Source organism: Solea senegalensis, linkage group LG5 (genome assembly GCF_019176455.1).
Source record: "Solea senegalensis isolate Sse05_10M linkage group LG5, IFAPA_SoseM_1, whole genome shotgun sequence".
Taxonomy (NCBI): domain Eukaryota; kingdom Metazoa; phylum Chordata; class Actinopteri; order Pleuronectiformes; family Soleidae; genus Solea; species Solea senegalensis.
The window spans coordinates 4,172,550-4,190,636 of NC_058025.1; the positions used below are offsets into that span (position 1 = coordinate 4,172,550).

General features: G+C 41.3%; 1 protein-coding gene across 2 annotated transcripts in view; it reads right to left on the reverse strand.

Annotated features, from left to right (window-relative positions):
• The window catches only part of LOC122769993 (single-stranded DNA-binding protein 2), a 67,867-nt gene that overhangs the window by 20,928 nt on the left and 28,852 nt on the right, over positions 1-18,087 (reverse strand). For both annotated transcript variants that reach the window (XM_044026931.1, XM_044026930.1), the window contains 3 exons: positions 12,265-12,337; positions 8,858-8,919; positions 8,476-8,560 (listed from right to left, as the gene is read on the reverse strand). In XM_044026931.1, the coding sequence (XP_043882866.1) occupies positions 8,476-8,560; positions 8,858-8,919; positions 12,265-12,337 (220 nt within the window). The remainder of the gene's footprint in view (positions 1-8,475; positions 8,561-8,857; positions 8,920-12,264; positions 12,338-18,087) is intronic.

The window sequence follows — 18,087 nt, forward strand, 5'->3', positions numbered from 1 at the left end:
ACGTGGGTTCATCGCCAACAATTACCAGGAAAATGTCTGAAATCTCAATAGATTAGGATTAGACCTTCTGCAACTGCTTAAATCATCTTCCCGATGCCTCGATCGGCTGAATAAATCTTCGCATGAACAAGCAGCCGCACATGTGTCACTAATAAAGTGGCACAGTTATTGTTTTCATAATCACGACAAAAGACATCAAGTCTCCTCTGGTCCTGCGTCTCTGTCAGAGCGTGTTCTCACTCTCACATCCTCTTATCTTCCCTCTGCCCTTGGTTAACCTTTCCCTTCAACACCCTTGTCTTTGCATGCCCGCTGCGTAACGAGAAGGCGTGCGTACATATGTTAACAGCACATGAACACATGGCCTCGGCATGTCCAGACATGCTTGCGACATGACTCAGCACAACAGGCCCGCTGGAACATCGATTCCTCAGGGAGCAGACGGCTAAGTGCAACAGGCCGGCGGATAATGAAGGAAAACAATAAGAGGCATGAAGAGGAATGCGAAGGGGACAAAAAAAAAAAACAGGAGGAATTGTGGGATGGTGATGAAGCAGAGGAAAGAAACAGGACTGTAGTGTTGAGTCCGACTTTTGTGCCCAACGCTGACACGACAACCACCTTCATCTCTACTAAACTGTTCTTTTTCTCCCTTCAGTCCACCTTCAGTCAGCTGGCAATTCATCGCCATGGCAATGATGTTACAGTGAGTCACCTCCACATCTCCCTCCTCCTCCTCCTCAACACGGCTGGGAAGGAACATGGAATAGTTTGTGTGCGCGTGTGTGTGTGTGAGTGTGAGAGAGAGAGAGAGAGAGAGAGAGAGAGACATTGCCAGGGAAGAAGAAGACAGAGAAAAGAGAGCTCTCTGTTTCCCTGGAAACAGACTGGGGGTCTCCCCAACCCCCATTGGTTCTCTACTGGTTGGAATCAGCTTGTTACCCACAACGCTTGTAGCCAGCAGAGTCTCTGTTTCTAGGTTGTCTCTGTCCTATGTGCTCTGTCTCTTTATGCTGCACACACACACACACACACACAGTTACAGGTTCATATTTCACGGTTGATGATTATCCACTATCAAATTTTCCCAAACATTGTAAAATATATACCATTTTATATATATATATATATATATATATATATATATATATATATATATATATATAAATATAAATATATATATATATATATACATATACATATATATATATATATATATATATATATATAAATATATATATACATATGTATATATATATATATACAATGTATATAATCAATACAGATTGCTTTCCAAATAGATTGAAGTCATTTATTTATTGACAGCTATGTTTCAGGCACGGATCGTTCATTTCAAATAACTTTGCTTTTCTATTAGAGAAACTATGTGTCATGAGTTCACATTAAGTCAACTCATGACACACGTTTGCACAAGCCAAACTTTACATCACCGCAATGACGCGACGGTTTCTGAAAGCTGAGAAGTTGCACGTCAAAGAACCAACATGTGGTTATTACGGTAATTTCAATAGCGGCTGTTGCAGGACGACGGCGAATTAGAGTTAAAAAATATTGAGATAAAAACGCAACCAAATGTTATTTTAAATATGTCTTACACTGCTCAAATTTCAAATTTAATACGCAAAAACTACAGTGTTTTTTTAGTTTTTCTATTTTGAACCGTTAATACACCACTTTAACATGCAGTAAATTGTGAATACCTTCCAGATATTGAAGTTATTCTGGAAAAATGAGCCAAAGCACTTAACTCACAGGACATTTGCTGGGTCAAAGTTGGTTAAAGTAAGAGGTGACGTTACCTTTCAAAGGTTCAGTGCTGCTAATTGTTTGCACTGCATTTTTCTCACCACAGAAGTGACAGAATTTCTTACTTAACATTATTCTTCAACACATTTATCTAACTTTTAAAGTAGATTGTGTGCGATGAGATTTATTTGTGATTTCGGGTACAATTTGGAAAAAAAGGTTTCAGTGACATTAAGGTTTTTCTTCTGTTTAACGCTGTAGTTTATTATAGACAATTATTGTATTCTGATCCTTCAACTTGGGGAAATAAAACCACGTTTAGTTGCAGCTGTACGGTCGCAGTAGAAGACTACGACTGGAAACTCAAAGTGGCTTGTTTGCCTGTACGTTGTGATCATTTTGTGTACAAAGTGGCCTCAAAACAGAAAAAGCAAATTGCGAAAGAGTCCAGGGAGCATTAACGCCATCAGCGAATTTCACGCTAATCTGCCTTTTATATTTGCCGAGTACAAGAAGAAAGCTAAGTGAGAAAAGGCCGAGCCATCATTGCCGTCATTGGCACTGGTGCAAGGAAATTAAAGTGGAATAATTAAAAATTGAAAGATTACAGTATTTTCTTTCCATGCAGCACTTGAACAACAAGTAACCCTGGCTCACCCTAACCATAACCTAGAAAACAGAACGGTTGGGGCTGGTTATTTAGGTACTACTCCTAAAGTCACATGTTTCTGACGTCAGCTTCTCAGTATTGTAATCCCGAAACTGATGTTGAATAACTGCCACATATTGAAGGGGAACGTTATCTTGGGAAAAAGGAGCAGAAGCACTCACTTAAAATCCAGGTTCCCTGATTGTCATGATGGTCACGAGAGGGTCAAAGACAGGATGAGACAGTGTCAACAGGATGACTAAATCAGTTTTACTTATTTACAAATGTGTGTGTTTGTGTGCTTTTGGCCGTACAAAGGGAAGAGAATGGGCTGTTTGTTTTTTGTCGTTAAACAGAGTCAATGCCAGAGAGTGCATGTAAGATCTGATCTGGCAGCTTGAAAATGGCATTGTTTTTTTGTTTTTTTTGCTCCTGGCGCTGCCTCTTCATCCCCTCTTCATCCCTCTAACTGCCGCGTGCCTGCTGTCTCCCACAGAGAGGACACACAACGACACCAGGTTCCCCGTGTTTTCATTCCTGCTGCTGTTCTGTCGCGTGTTTCATGTTTGCTGCTCAGCCTCCAGTTCACCCATCTGTCCCAACCTCTCTCTTTTCTGCCGGTTTGAACTAAATCAGCTTTTTGTGAAACAGCTGGTTTCACAGGGGTTTTGGTATCCGTGGTAACCAAACTCAAGAGGGTGAGATACATTATTATGGATGTGACAGAGTGACAGAGAAATAATACACATGAGCCCACTTTTCCACTGCAGGAACTTTTCTCAGAACCTTGAAATTACTGGGGAAAAACTTTCTCTCAACCCCAAACTTTCACCCAAAAAAGTAACTTCTCACAACGAGGGACTTTTCAGATTACCAGGAACTCTAGAAGGGCGGGGCTTAAACTTGACCTTTAAAAGACGATATCAGTCATTTCAAAAATATGGAGCAAAAGGAAATTACTGGGAATTATTGGAAATGTTGGTGTAAAAAGGGGCTAGTGTATTATTACTGCAAAACAACACAACTTTGTACATGTGTCCCTCTTTTTAAAAAGTTTTTTTTATGAAAGAGTCGTCCATACTTTTTTAAAAAAGGGCAATATCACATTTGTTTTTGTTTTTATTTCCATTTTCTTCACCTTTTCCCCTCTTTCTATAGGATTCCCTTCGTTATATACAGTCCTGTGGTGATGTGGATTACCTACATTTTAAACTAAACTAAACTTTGTCCACACTAAATGAGTAGTTGATTAAAACAATTTGCAGATTTTAGTTCCGTCATAGCAAAGTTAACATTTAAAAACGTGTTTATCCTCTTCTTCTTCTTAAATATCTTAAATATAACTTCTCACGTTTTTGTACTTTTTATGAAATAATCATGACATTAATAGATGAATCATATTTCATTCTACGTTTTCAACACAAGGTGAACTTATGAACATTAATATTAATATTATGAGAACTTTTCTGTCTCCTCAGTATGAGTGTGTATCAACAACAGTTGCTCTAACATCTCTGAGACGCCATGAACGTGTCACGGTGAGACAACGGTAACTGTACATGTTCAGGCAAGATGACTGAGTCACAACAGTCTTTTTGAGTTTTTTGACCAACAGTTGAAAAGCACGTTCTTATCTCGAGGCTGCACAGCACAACCACGACTGTTGCACGCTGATGATCTCCTGCTCTCAGGAGTCAGGTGTTAGTTCTCAAACAAAACCGTCTCTACCAGAACTTTTATAAAGAATTCACTGAGACAGAAACACACACAATCGGGCGCCAATGAACTCCACACAGTTTATGCGGAGGAGACGTTAGTATTTCAATTAAATGGAGCGGTTTTCAGTACAGCAAACACTTTTTTCAAGGGTCTAAATGTCACGGTGCAGTCGAGTAAATGCTGCTAATGTTGTTTCCACGCGTCACGAGCACTTTCATGCCGTCTTGGTTTCTCTGTTGCTCTGCTTTAATTTGCTCGTGTTTGTGAAAGATCGCAGGAATTAACGAGGGCAAAAATAAGTACGCAGTTTCAAAAATCAACCACAGTGTAGTCAGTATTACGGAAGATTATTAGGGCCATGCATGAAAGAAAAAAACATTGAAAGAAAGAAAAAAAATAATAAAACAGCATGAATTCTGAGTCAGAATTATGAGGAAAAAAGTCTGAATTATGAGATTAAAGTCAGAATTATGGAGAAAAATGTCACAATTATGAGGAAAAAAGTCAGAATTATGAGGAAAAATGTCACAATTATGAGGAAAAAAGTCAGAATTATGAGGAAAAAAGTCGGAAATTAAGAGGAAAAAGTCATAATTATGAGAAAAAGGACTTTAATCTCAGAATTATGAGAAAAAGAGAAAGAGAAAAAAGTCATAATTATGAGAAAAAGTCATAATTGTGAGATTAAAGTCATAATTATGAGGAAAAAGTCAGAATTATGAGATTCAAGTCAGAATGATTAGAAAAAAGTCGAATTATGATCTTAAAGCCAAAAATGACTTTAATATCAAAATTATGAGACAAATCAGAATTCTGAGGAAAAAAAGTAAGAATTTTGAGATTATAGTCAGAAATTACTTTAATCTCATCTTTTTTTCTTTTTTTTTTTTTACATGTGGCCCTAATTACTAAAGGAAAAGAACAATATGTGAGGGACAGATTCAGATGGATGTCTGAAGAACTTAGAAAGTTTCAAACCAAAGTCGCTGTCAGCAAACATCTGGCACGTCTCGCCTGGTCTGATATCTACGTACTTTAAAGACGGCAAAGCAACAGCAACTTCTGACTTCTGTCTCCAAACAGAGGCCATTTCCAGGTCAAGCACGAGCGTTTAAAAATAACTTGATTTTACGACTTCATGGCCTCTCGCAAATGGAGGCTGCTCGTTCGGTATCGAGAACGCAATTTACAAAGCACTTAACAGAACTGTAAACGGTCTTTCTGATGCCTGAAAAGCTTTGTCTGACGACGGAAATCAATAGCACTGCATCCCACTTTGTTCATCAGTCGTTTCTTCCCTTTCCACTTTAACATTAGATTACTGTAATAATGTCCTTGAAGACCACCCTCACACGCTACACTGTAAAAAAAAGTCTCTTTAAATCAGAAACTATCTACTGGAGATAAGTCACATGATCCCATCAATGGAAAAGGAGGGGTAAACAAAGTTGACGTGAGTGAGCTTCTACTTATCCCCTATGTTAATTAGGACATCAGTGATTCATTAGCTCTCTGGATATAATAATAATAAGCATTAAAATCTCTGATTAAAATCTCCGTCAAATCTCAAAGTCATGAGGCTCAAAGTGAGACACCAGCCTCAAACCAGGTCCACCACAGTTGCCCCCTCGTTTGGTTTTTAATTGAGTGGCAGACATGTGGGTACTATAGAACCTCTGATTGGATCCTGAGACGCAGCACAGCGTTGCAACAGCTGATTGAAAATGACCTTGTTCTAATTACAATTGGTCTAATTAGAATTCTCTGATTACATCCCCGCAGTAGATGCAAGAATACGATGTTGAGGATATTATACTCCCAGCGATGTCTCAGGTTGATTTGACTCGGATCCGATGAGAGGAAACAAGGTAGCTGCTGTCGTCATCTAAAAAAAATGGACAAAGTCTTCCGGGTTTAAAAAAGTGAAGCCCAGGACGTAGGATGGAAGTAGCAGTGGGCCATTATGGGGGGACATGAAATGTGATTGACATGAAGTCTACGGGAAAAATGAGCCGACTTCTCTTTTCCTGAGGAGTTAATGGTCTCAATGATGAGTTTGTCATCTTCAAAAGAACATGATGTCAATTTTGTTAATTAAGTTCCCATTTACAGAAGTCTACCTCTTTTAAATACTGTTACTTCTAAAACTTTAATTTTAATATCAGATACTTAAGTACAGTAAATGTTATATACTTTAAGACTTTTACGTAATATTTCTAAGTAATATTGTAAAAAAAAATAGTGACTTCAACTTCTACCAAAGTCATTTTCGGGTGAGATTCTTTTACTTTTACTCAAGTATTCCTTTTAGGTACTTCATACAAGACTGGGTAAATGGCAAAAAGAATCATTTAATCTGATTGCCTATAGATTGTAATGAAAAAAAAAGGATGTAAAACACTCGATAACGCACATTGTTATCGCCTCTGTACATATGGTTAAGATGTGCTTCAGACTAATAATGAGAGAAAAGTGTTGAGCTGTTTGTCTTTCTCTTTTGAGTCGTCCTTCCGTCCATCCATCTCCAAGCTCTCCTTGTTTTTTTTCCTCCCTCTTTCTACTCTTTCTGCGTGTGTGTGTGTGTGTGTGTCTCTCTCTCTCTCGTCTGAGGTCGTGCTGCCCTCCAGCTCCCGTCCTCAGAGTCGGGGATGACATCATCCCATAACTGCCTCACTCTCAGAGCGCCCATTCATCACCGCCATCATCATCATCATCATCATAGACGGCATCAGCAGCATCACCTGCGTACGCACACCCAGACGGACACACACACACACACACACACACACCTACTGCAAAAACATAAAAGAGAAGAGAGACGAGAGCCCCCACCAAGCTCTGCAGCAGTGAGAGCCTGGAGCAAAGAGTGAGGAACCGCAGAGAAGGGGAGAGAAAGAGAGACCAGAGGAGGGGAGGATCCTGCTGGGGTAGGCAGAAACCCCTGACCTGTGCACTTCCAACAATACATCTCAATAAACCACAGTACAGACAAATGTGATGAGTCAGACTTCAGGCTACAGAGGGAAAACAACAATATAACAAGAAGGAGAGAGTGAGGAACACACCACAACTACCCTCATACCACCACCACCTCCACTCATCGCAACTTCCTGTGCAGAGAAGAGCCACACTTCCTTCTCTCTTAGTCACCAGTTCATCGAAAAACTCCGGCCACTGTTCATTCCTGTAACTGGAGCTGAAGCATGAGAAGTGGAGTCACGCTGACAAGGAGACGACGTGTTCAGACACTTCAACAGTTTTACAGGAGTAGATCCACAGATCACCGGGTGTTACAGTCCTTTTTATGTGTTCGGCCAATCAGCGCACACTTATACAAGCTTGCTTTTCCATTAGTGACCTGCTCTGACGAGGTTCCAAGTGAGCTGAGAAGAGTCACAACTGTAGATCAGTTAAATAAGACTTAAAGATCCTGTGTTAATCTCCAACATTTAGCAAAGGAAATGTCTAAAATCTCAATATTTAACAGAGGAGTCTGGTGTATTTAGAGACCGCACTGCTGAAAGCCGGCGATTTCATTTCAGTGACTGTGTCAGACAGAGGAAGCACTGAATGAATCTATCGAATTCACTGATTCTAATGATTCAGCGACACCTACAACAACTGCTTTACAAGTCACTAGTTTGTGTGTTTGTGTTGCGTATAAAGCGACATTAAGACAGTTTATGGAGTAATGGAACACAAACCATATAGAGTCGAGCCAGGGAGATACAGCCGTACTATATAGTGGGAAAGCACCGTTATTTAAAAAGTGCTTCCTTGCAGCAGGAGATACATACAATGATCCTTATAACAAGAGTTAGAACTATGATTGTTCCCACTTTCAAATATTATCACAGTACCATAATATTTGTAAGTGAGTAGTGTTGTCTTTATAAGCAGCTAAATAAACCTTTCATCTCTTAAATCTTGACCAAACAATGTTACTTTTATTGTTTTATGGTTTTAAATGTGTGGCATGGTCATTGTTCGCCCATGATCACAGATCATCAGACAGGTTCTGTCAAGCAATACTATCAGACCTGACAGAGGGAGTGCTTGTGTGTATACACCAGCAGTGCAGGGTTTATCCGGTCAAACTGCCGATGATGTCCATGATTCACTGTTTTGTGGGCGCTTGTTTTTGTGTGTTTTTCAGTCACACTCCACCCTGTCGTCGCCCCTCGTCCTTCGTGACACAAAAACAAATCAACCGTTGTCCGACACGAGCTCATGTGGAGCTGATAGACTCAATCCTTAATCATTTGACAACGACTCGAATGTGGAAACAGACGTTTGTTTATATTTAAACTATAATCAGAGAATGTTGACAGAAGACTCACGTAGTCATGGAAGGCCTTGGCCTCGCTGGAGTGTTCACATGTGTCTCTTCTCTCTGGAGCGGCACAGTACAGGTCCCAGAAAACACTGCAACACACACACACACATTCAGAGAGAGAGTCAGGGGAATTACGAGGAGAAACACTGTCGTAATCCAGCATCCAAGGCAATAAGAATGATTATATTATCAATATTGCAATAGATGACTTTAGGTGTTACAATTTGTAAACAGCAACGGCGAGGAGCCGCGTTCGGGAGCAATGACGGCGGATGATAATAAAGGAAGACGGGAGGAGAAGGAGCAAGAATGATAATTAATTCAATAATGTCAGCGGTGAAAAAACAGCAGGAAGAGGAGTCATTACGCGAGGCAATTAGACTCACCACCACCACGAGTGCAGGAACCCCGGAGGTTCTCCGAGTGTGATGTTCTTCTCCCATCGGATCTGCAGAGGAGGAAGAGAGTGAGAGCGTGAGAGGCTTTCGACACGTTTCAAGCATTAAAAACATATCCGACATCTAAAATGATATGCTTTACGAGGGTGCGAGGGGATTCCTATAACAACCGCCATTATGTAATTATTATATTATGACTCTCACCCCATGGATTCATACTGTAAGTGGATAAGTGAGCTGATGGTGTGTGGAGTGGAAAGCTCGTCTATTCACGAGAACGTGGACATGTGTGTGTTTCCTTTTCTGACATAAACACTGACCTTGTCAGGACCAGAAGTCATCATGAGACCAAAACCTGGTCCTTACGAGGCAGAACCTCATCTCTGAGGAACTGGCCAAGTTTAGGACTATGATTGGAATTGTGGTTAGTGTTAGGCACTAACTGGCTGTGGTTAAAGTGAAGGATAATACTTTGTTTAGAAGTCCTTGTTGTTTATAGGTTATTATGCTATTATTTTACTGGTTCGATCAAATTGTGCTGGATGTGGCCCCTGAACTAAAATGAGTTTGACACCCATGGTTTAGGGTGTCCAAATGAATGGAAATGAATGAGGCAAGTTACCTGAAACGAGTGAAATTTCAAAATAAAAGAGGAAACCACAAGACAACAACGAAACACAACCAGTTTTCTTGGTCATGACAAGCCTGATAATCAAATCAGAAGCCAGGAACAGAAATCTGGCCATCTCGTCTAGTGTGGGGCAGGCTAAAGACTTTATTTTAATACGATTTAAAAGGGAAAAAAAAAAAAATCAACAGTAGCAGAAACAACGATCCAATGTTGAATTTCAGCATTAAATGTGTGTTTTAACCATCTGACGAGCGACTTGGGTGAAGCATTCTGGCGCCTTAACACCTTGGCCAAGGTCGGTGACTAACACGAGCGCTGACGTCACCCACAGCAGGGACAAATTTATGTTTGCACACAATGTCACAGCCTGAACAGCAGCTGTGTGCAGCAGCCAGACGACGTCCTATCAGACGACGTCTGGGTGTTTAGTCTGCCTCCGCTCTCCATAAACAGACTCGCATCACTCTTTTTTAAATCGTTCTCGGGTTTCGAGTCATCTCACGTTCGCGTTTATCTTTAATTCCCCACCTCGCTGAAATATCTCACGTGGGTAAGAAGAGCAAAGACCACTGTGCCACCTGCTCGGCTGGCAGCGCCAACAGCAGGCACAAAAAACAACAGGAAACGGTGAATCACTGCACTTACAATCAGACCGTCCTGACCTCAGCTGCACATCAGACACAGTGACTTTAGAATGGAATGCCGTGCTTTGAAGTTTTCTTGAAGGGGGTGGGGTTGAGAATCAGGAACTGCTGTCTCTTTGTTTATCCAGCATACTTTTCTTCAGCGGTTCTTGTAAAGCCGTTGCTTAACTTGAAACATTATAGGCAGGAGGCAGTTTCCATATACACCGTGACAGAGATTGATGTGCGCTCACATAATTGCTCCAATGGTACAAAGGCTGCAGCGCAGGCATCTCATCCCTAAACTTCTCCGTCCTGAGAGAGTTCATCTCAGGACACTTTTCTTCTTCTTTTTCTTTTTACCCCCCCCCTTGCAATTCATCTGGGAAAATAGCACTGACTGTGCCCGCACATCCTGTCTTCCTGTGGTCTGCCAGGTTCATTCATTCACCTTCATCTAAACTAAAGTGACATCTCTTTTGTGTGATTGCTGGCAGATGTACAGCAGAAGTCTGTAACCTTTGGTGATTTTAGTTGTTGATGATGTAACATTATTTGTTTGCTGCTTCGTTCATCTGAAACACTATCAGACCAGCATTTGTTGAGCATTCAACTGCTGAATGACTGGGTTTTACACTAGGTTTTCCTTGTTTCCCGTTTTATTTTGAAGTGTTTTTTGTTCCTGTAGTGTCAGGCAGCTTCGAGTGGTATAAATACAGACCATTTACCACTGAATGTTTACATCATTATTCTCATTTGTATTCCAAAACACATATTTACAGTGATGACTGTGTGATATTTGTGCAGATCTGTGAGAAACAAAGATGTTCTCTTCAGTCTGTAGTCAATAATTCATCTAAAATGATGATATTTTGACACACATTATTGGCTTTAACAAACATTTATACATACAATTGCCCTATTTGACATACAGTAGAATAATCCCTTCCTGCTGCCCCGGGTACCCAGTGTGTTTTCATTATGATTTGTGTGAGCCTTCACCGTCCATGATTTGGTGTTTATATTGTGTTATATTTGTGCGTGTGATGCGTGACTCATCTTTCTGGGCTCTTGTTTCCTGAGGATACACTGTAAACAGATGTGGATGATAAAAAAAAAAAAAACCAGGAGGATAACAGGCCTTTTTAACACCATGTTTCCAGAAAGAGCCGAGTTATCGTCGAGTGCTCTGCCCGGCGTGAGCGCGTGTGTACGTCTTGTACACAAGCAGCTCTGTTTATACTTGTTGCACTCTTAGCTAATGTGTTCCCACACTTGAACATGACACCGCCTATCCTTTTCATCTCTCACATCTGCGGAAGAGAGAGCAAGTGATAGGACAAAGAGGGAAGAGAAGCTAAGGTGTGTGTGTGTGTGTGTGCACAAATACACACTAAGTTAGAGAATTGGTGCCAGCTGATGATGTAACCTTTTCCATCCCCCTCTCTTTGTTCTCCTCTTCTGGCCCGTGTACAACACGCCTCTAGCCACTGTCTTCCACACTGTAATTTACTGTCATTGAAGGCGAAGCACTGGAATCAGCTCACCTCACGTTCACCCCGTCACCTTTTTACCTCGGCAGAATTAGACTGAAGCTCGCAGGAAAAGAACGCAGGAGAATTAAAAACCGAGACAAGACGACGGAAGACTTCTGAGCAGAGACAGACGTCACCTTCCGGACATTGCATTCAAGGACTTTTCAAGGGCCAATTTCCCTCGTATTCAAGGACAGAATTTGCTGACACAGCGTGGGATGGGAGGGCAGCTTGTAAGAGACGCTTCCTCCATGTTGGTGTCCACTTTTATTGATTTGCAGCACGCTATGCATCTGGACACGTGATTGTCCTTTTTGGGATCTTGGACAACGTCAGTCTTTTGTAATTTGAGAGAGAGACAGTGTCCACATGAAGTAATGCAGGGCGGGAAACAGTAGGTGGCGTTGTAACAAACAAGGGAGACATTTACCCAAATATCAACTTCACTTCTTCCTTGCACAGAATTCAATTTCAATGACCCGTGTCTAATTCATTCATTAACTGCTGGACAGTGGACACAGTGCATGAGATTAAAAAACTGCAAAAGGTCCTGCACTCACAAACAAACAAACAAACAAACAAACAAACAAACAAACAAAGACTTACCTCTGACAGAAAGGTCTGTGCTGACTTCTGTGCTCCTACATGCAGCAGGTACTCGTACACATACAGAGCTAACCTGCACAGAAACAAAGACAATCAGTCAGTGATACATGTTACAAACTGCACACTCTCCAATTATCTCCAGGATTTCACAGGTTTTAACTATAAATTTCACTTCACAGCCGTCAACTGTGTTAATTCGCAGAATAATACAATTTCCTTTTGGTGTTTTATGCAATTTTTTCTTTTTTCGTGTGTGATTTAGACAACTAAATGTGTTATTCATGCAAGAAAATATTGCTAGAGCACAGTGGTATATGGCAACTGTGAATGTGCAGTAAAAAAAACTGTGATTTATTATAAAACAATACTAGGACAGCATATATATATATATATATCGTAGTAAATAATATAAAGTGACAAAGAAACACTTTGAGGGATCAGCTCTATGTAGGACAAATGTATACATGCTGATTTCATAAGCAGACAAAAATGAAGCGTTTGAAATTCCCTGTTCTGTTTCCACTGTTAGAGTAAGACAGAACAGCTTTGCGATACAATTACTCTCCCAAATCCACACTTAAGATAAATCCATACCTAAAAGGGAGTTTAAAAAGAGTCCTTAAATAGACGACAGAAGAAGGAGGACGACTACGTATAGATATGATTCTCTGAGCAGCTCCAGGACAAGTGAGAGAGATTCAGCGTCGGTTTGAAATCCTACATTGAAAAATGATTACGCTATAATGCTGCTTTTTCTAAATATTTATCCTTTTATTTAACCTCTTCCATAAAAAAAGTAATTTGTCTAAGTTCTCAAAGTTTAAAAGATCAATTTCACACAAATATCTAAATACTCCTTCATTAGACACATACTGTATCACTGACACCAATGAAATTTCCTAGTTAAATAATAATATTGCACCATCATCAGCATTATTTTCATAATTTGTAACCAGAATGAATTTAAGTGAACTTTTTTTTTTATTTAATCGCACCGATTTGTGTGAACAAAACGACTCTGTCTTAAAAAAAAATCTGTCTTAAAATAAATCCCCCCTCGCGTGAAGACCAATCATCACAGGAGCATCCTTAGTGGGGACGACTGTGAAACACCACATAGTCCTGCTCTAGATGGACTCTCTCCCACGATGGCTTTGCTCACAGTGCAAATTAATTACAGACTTGATTAGTTAATCAATTCCTCCCCCAGTGTGTCTGTGCTCGTACCAACAGAAACTTGAGAGGGTTGGTGGGATTTACTGGTCTATAAGTACAAGATAGACACTGATCCACGCAAGATCGATCGTAGATCGCACAGACTCTGAGTGGCAGAGAGAGACGTCCGCTGTAACAACGCGCAATCGCTTGCCACTTTTTTAAGGTACCCCTGCTCCGCTGCTTGTTAACGCAATAAATATCTCAGCAGCCATATCATACGGCAGCAAATTAGACAGGTGGTACGGTGAAGATGCAAGGAGTAGAGGTAGAGAATGGGGATGTGGACCCTAACCCTCGAGCAGCAAAAGTGAAAGGGAAGGTCTACAAGACGGTAGTGAGACCTGCTATGAGGGAAAAACCATACAACACAGTGGCGCTGTCTACAAGACAGGACGCAGACCTGAAGAGGTTTTCAATAAAGTTAGACTTCTGAGATTAAAGTCAGAGTTCTGATTTTTTTAATCTCAGAATTCTGAGATTAAAGAAAAAGTCCGAATTGGAAAGAAAGTCAGAATTCTGAGAAAAAAGATTTTAATCTCAGAATTCTGACCATTAGCGTAGAAGAGTTCCATATTTTATACTGTAGTTTATTTTCCTACATTAATGAGTTGAGCATTTTGTATTTTATCTTAAAACACAGGCGTATTTTTGTCTGGTTATGGAAAACTTAAGATGACGCAGGACACAGCAGCTCATGGTTTGACCCGAAGCCTGATTGATTTGTCTGAGTGTGTGTGTGTTTGTCGATGAATGCGTATTGTCAGGCGTGAAAGATGGTCACATCGGGACAGCAGCTGTCCTCAAACCCCACCGCCCCCTCCCTGAAAGATGCTCCCAGCCTGCTGCAGCCGATCCAGACTTCTCTTACAAGGTAAAAATAAACTCCCCAGACAGCCCTGTCTGCCTGTCTGAAGATGATGGACTGCACACCTTTCTGCACACAGGTACACCGCCGCGCCACCCACACCACCGCTGCCTCCTCAGTCACTCTCTCGCTCCCTCTGCACTGCTTTCTTCTCATGCTCTTTTTGGTAAAAGGCCATGTTTGTTTAATAATGAGAGGATTAAGGGAAGCACTTCCTCTCTATCGGTCCGTCCTTCCCTCCATCCCTGTCTCTGTCTCAGCGTGTGTGTGTCGCCCGTGGCCTGGAGGTAATGTTTAACCAAAGAGATGGAGACAGACAGTTTCACAGGGACAACGTTAACGGAACAATGAGAGACTTGACAAAACTCTTGACACCTCGGCGACTGAACATGAATAAAAGATGCGCTCTCTCTTTTTTTCTTTTCTGTAACCAGGCTCGGTACAACTGAACAGTTCTTTGAAACAAACTTGTTGATTCGCCGCGTTCTGCGCCATTTTCCCTCGCAACCTGTTTAAATCTGTTCAAATCCCCGGTGAATCCTTAAAGTCGGCCATAACACGGCTCTCGGAGCGCTCGTCGCGTCTGCACATTTGCATATTTCTCAGTGAAAACTGGCTGCGACGCGCTGGTTGCAGTCATTAAACTGGTTTGCTTGTTTAATTTGAGTTTCAGTATCACCACACTTAGTGTTTCACTTTGAATACGGAAGTGCAAATGAAGCAGAGGTCCCTTATGTCGTTTTACTGCCTGGCTTGGTGTCAATAACGCACCTATAATCAATGCAATGCATAGTGCTTGTTACATTTATATCAATAATTGTCAAGCACAGGCTACTACAAGGTGGTGGAAGGAAGGGCCCCCAAATCAAATTGAGCTTAGGGCCCTATAAAAGCTTGCATATTCAGTGATAGAGTAGCATATGGCGTGGAATTGCCACCTCCATCACCTAGTAGTAACACACAGTAATAGTGACCATGGCTGTGAAGCCTTGATGCCGTCTCTCCATATGATGACGGCGACGCCATTATCGGGCACGAGTCTTATACAATGTGAAATGTCAAGAGGCTTCATGATTGTTTCCCAGGGAACAAATTAGAAAGTAGAAGCTGGTCCTAAGCGCGCACTGGCTTGTGTCCAGTCACCTACGCATTAGCACACAAACACGTTAACACGATTTCGTCATAAAGCTATGGCTCGGACTTGCGTTTGAGAACATGGCCGCGTAGCGTGACGTCGTACTGGTGTGACAACAAGGAACACAACACAACACAACAGACAACAGGAGGACATCCAGCAGCTCTTTTTGTGGCTGTTTGTCTCAACAAGAGAGAACAGACTGCGGGTGTTTGACTCGACTTCTGCGAGATATTTACCCCCCGATCGCAAGGGAGTGAAGATTGGATACCCCATTGGAAGGGTACCAAAGAATGGGTACTTATTCCTAATAGAAATGCAAAAAAAAAAAAATGAACCGCACCAACCTGTTCCACACGGTGCAACAAAGCTGATTAGGTCAGCAGCAGGGAGTCAGGTGATTCAATGAGAGGAAGAAAAAAAGGTATCAGAGGCATGAAAATGACGGATGCATTTATCACCGCTCTCGACCTTCAACACAACAGTCTCAGTGTACTGATGATCCACAACTGCACGCACACATATCAGACTAAAACCATCAACACAACAACAGCAGTATTAAGATTGCAAATACAGGCACTGTGTCTACATTCAGCGTCTGTTGGTCTTTAACTCGGCACTGCCATGTTTCCTCAAAGATGAGAGGCAGGCAAAAAAAACAAACAAACACGTCAACCCTTCACGTCGCTCTCTCATTGTTCAGTGACTTGTTCAGCCGAGCTCCGCTGCTGATAATAACAAAAAAAGCAACCCCACTACTTTGGAAAGCAACACACTGATAGAGTCAAAAAAAATACTGAGTGAAGATAAGAGTTTGAGGATTAGAGGATTCATGGTTTAAAAAAAAATCCTCTCAGTTTGACACACTAAAGGGAAACATCATAAAGACTCTCTCTCTCTCTCGTCATTAAATAAACTGCCACTTGGATAATATCTGCATAACGCTTTGAGGTAAAAGTGCCTTAAGTGAAGCAGCCACTTCACTTATATTATAGTTCGTACTCATTAAAGCTGTATGGTATTTGTCCTTGCTATCAGACAGAAAGAGACACCAGAACTTCTCTAGCAATTTATGTTGTAAATAAGAACCACTTTACATTAACCATGACTGTGACCAGAAGAGATCGGGTGCCTCCCACTTTGCTTCCTCTCTCTGTGTCGAGGTTAAAAGTGGAGAGAGGAACGTTAACATCAGCGTTTGACCCCTTTTGTACTTCAAAATTCAAGTGTTTTTGTCCTCTGCAAGTCCCATTTAATTAAAGGCATGTTAGGTGCTGGCCCCGATTCCCGTCTGCACACGAGCGGAGAGTCAGCGAGCCTGAACGCTCAGACACAGAGTTTAGCTTAATGGATCAGACGACACGAATTCCGGCTGATTACACATTTCCAGTGTCGGATTCCAACTGTGGACGTAGTGTGACATAATTGAGGAACAGAGATTTGGTGTCTGGGACGCTCCGTGACACCCCAACGAGAAGTCTAGCATGTTAATATTTGTTCTGTTTTCCTGCGCAATCTCCTACCAAGTGCTCCTGGACGCTGACCAATAGGACAACAGAGTGCTCTGACACACAGACATAAACATGGTGATGCTGCTGCTGCTGCTGTTTGGGTGGAATAACGACGCAGAAGAACGTTTCGTTGAGCTTTGGCAACAGAACCTCTGCCTCTTTGACGTCTCCTCAAGGGACGGCCGCTCATTGAAATACAACAAGGATTGGATTGTTGGAAGGATATAGAAGTTATAAACAAGATTTTATACAACAAAATGTGTTATTTTCATGTAGAAAATCAAGGTCCATGAAGGTACCATAAATAGTTCCTTCCCCCTGAAAAGAGTATGTATGAGAATATACTAGAAAAACACTAATAAAGTAAAAGGAATATTATTTTAGAATGTTTCCCTGCTCCATCACGCCTGATTGATTTCATCACTTTACCATAATTAGTTTCTGAGATATTACCTTAGATGCAGGAGAAGACAGAGTCACATGACTGTAGTTTTTGCATTTTGGAATCGCTTCGGAACAGTTTTGGATGTCCGCGGAAGTTACCAAATATAGTAATGACCGGTAAACACCGAACATAATCCGCAACAGTTTGTTTCTGAAAGCTGAGAAGTCAAATCCGACGTGCGGTTATTACAGTAATTGCACCCACGCTGGTGCAGGAAGCTGGTGGATCAGCGTCTTTGTCACCAGAGAAGAGAGAGAGTTTGAAAAACGACTGTGTACATAGTTTCCATTTTTTGGCCTGTTTTTGGACACTGAGACAAAGACTCAAACAAACGTTACTTTAACTATGATGTATACTGTTTAACTTTCAAGTTAAACACGCAAAATCTGGTGTTAAAGGGTTGAAAAAAAACAAAAAGGTTGGCGAGAAAGTAGAGAAACAAGGCGACTACCTTCTGTGTCGCCTCGACACTGAGGCCCGCGGGGGAGGAGTGAAGCCTGGAGCTCAAACGCATCCTCAGCTTAAAAGTAAAGACGTGGACCTGTTTTAACAAGCGTCAGCATTTATAGTAGAGCCCAGTAGATCACTTCTAATCAATTTACCGCCACGGCGCTCAAAGTCTGGCAGAGCTTCAAATCACAACAGATGA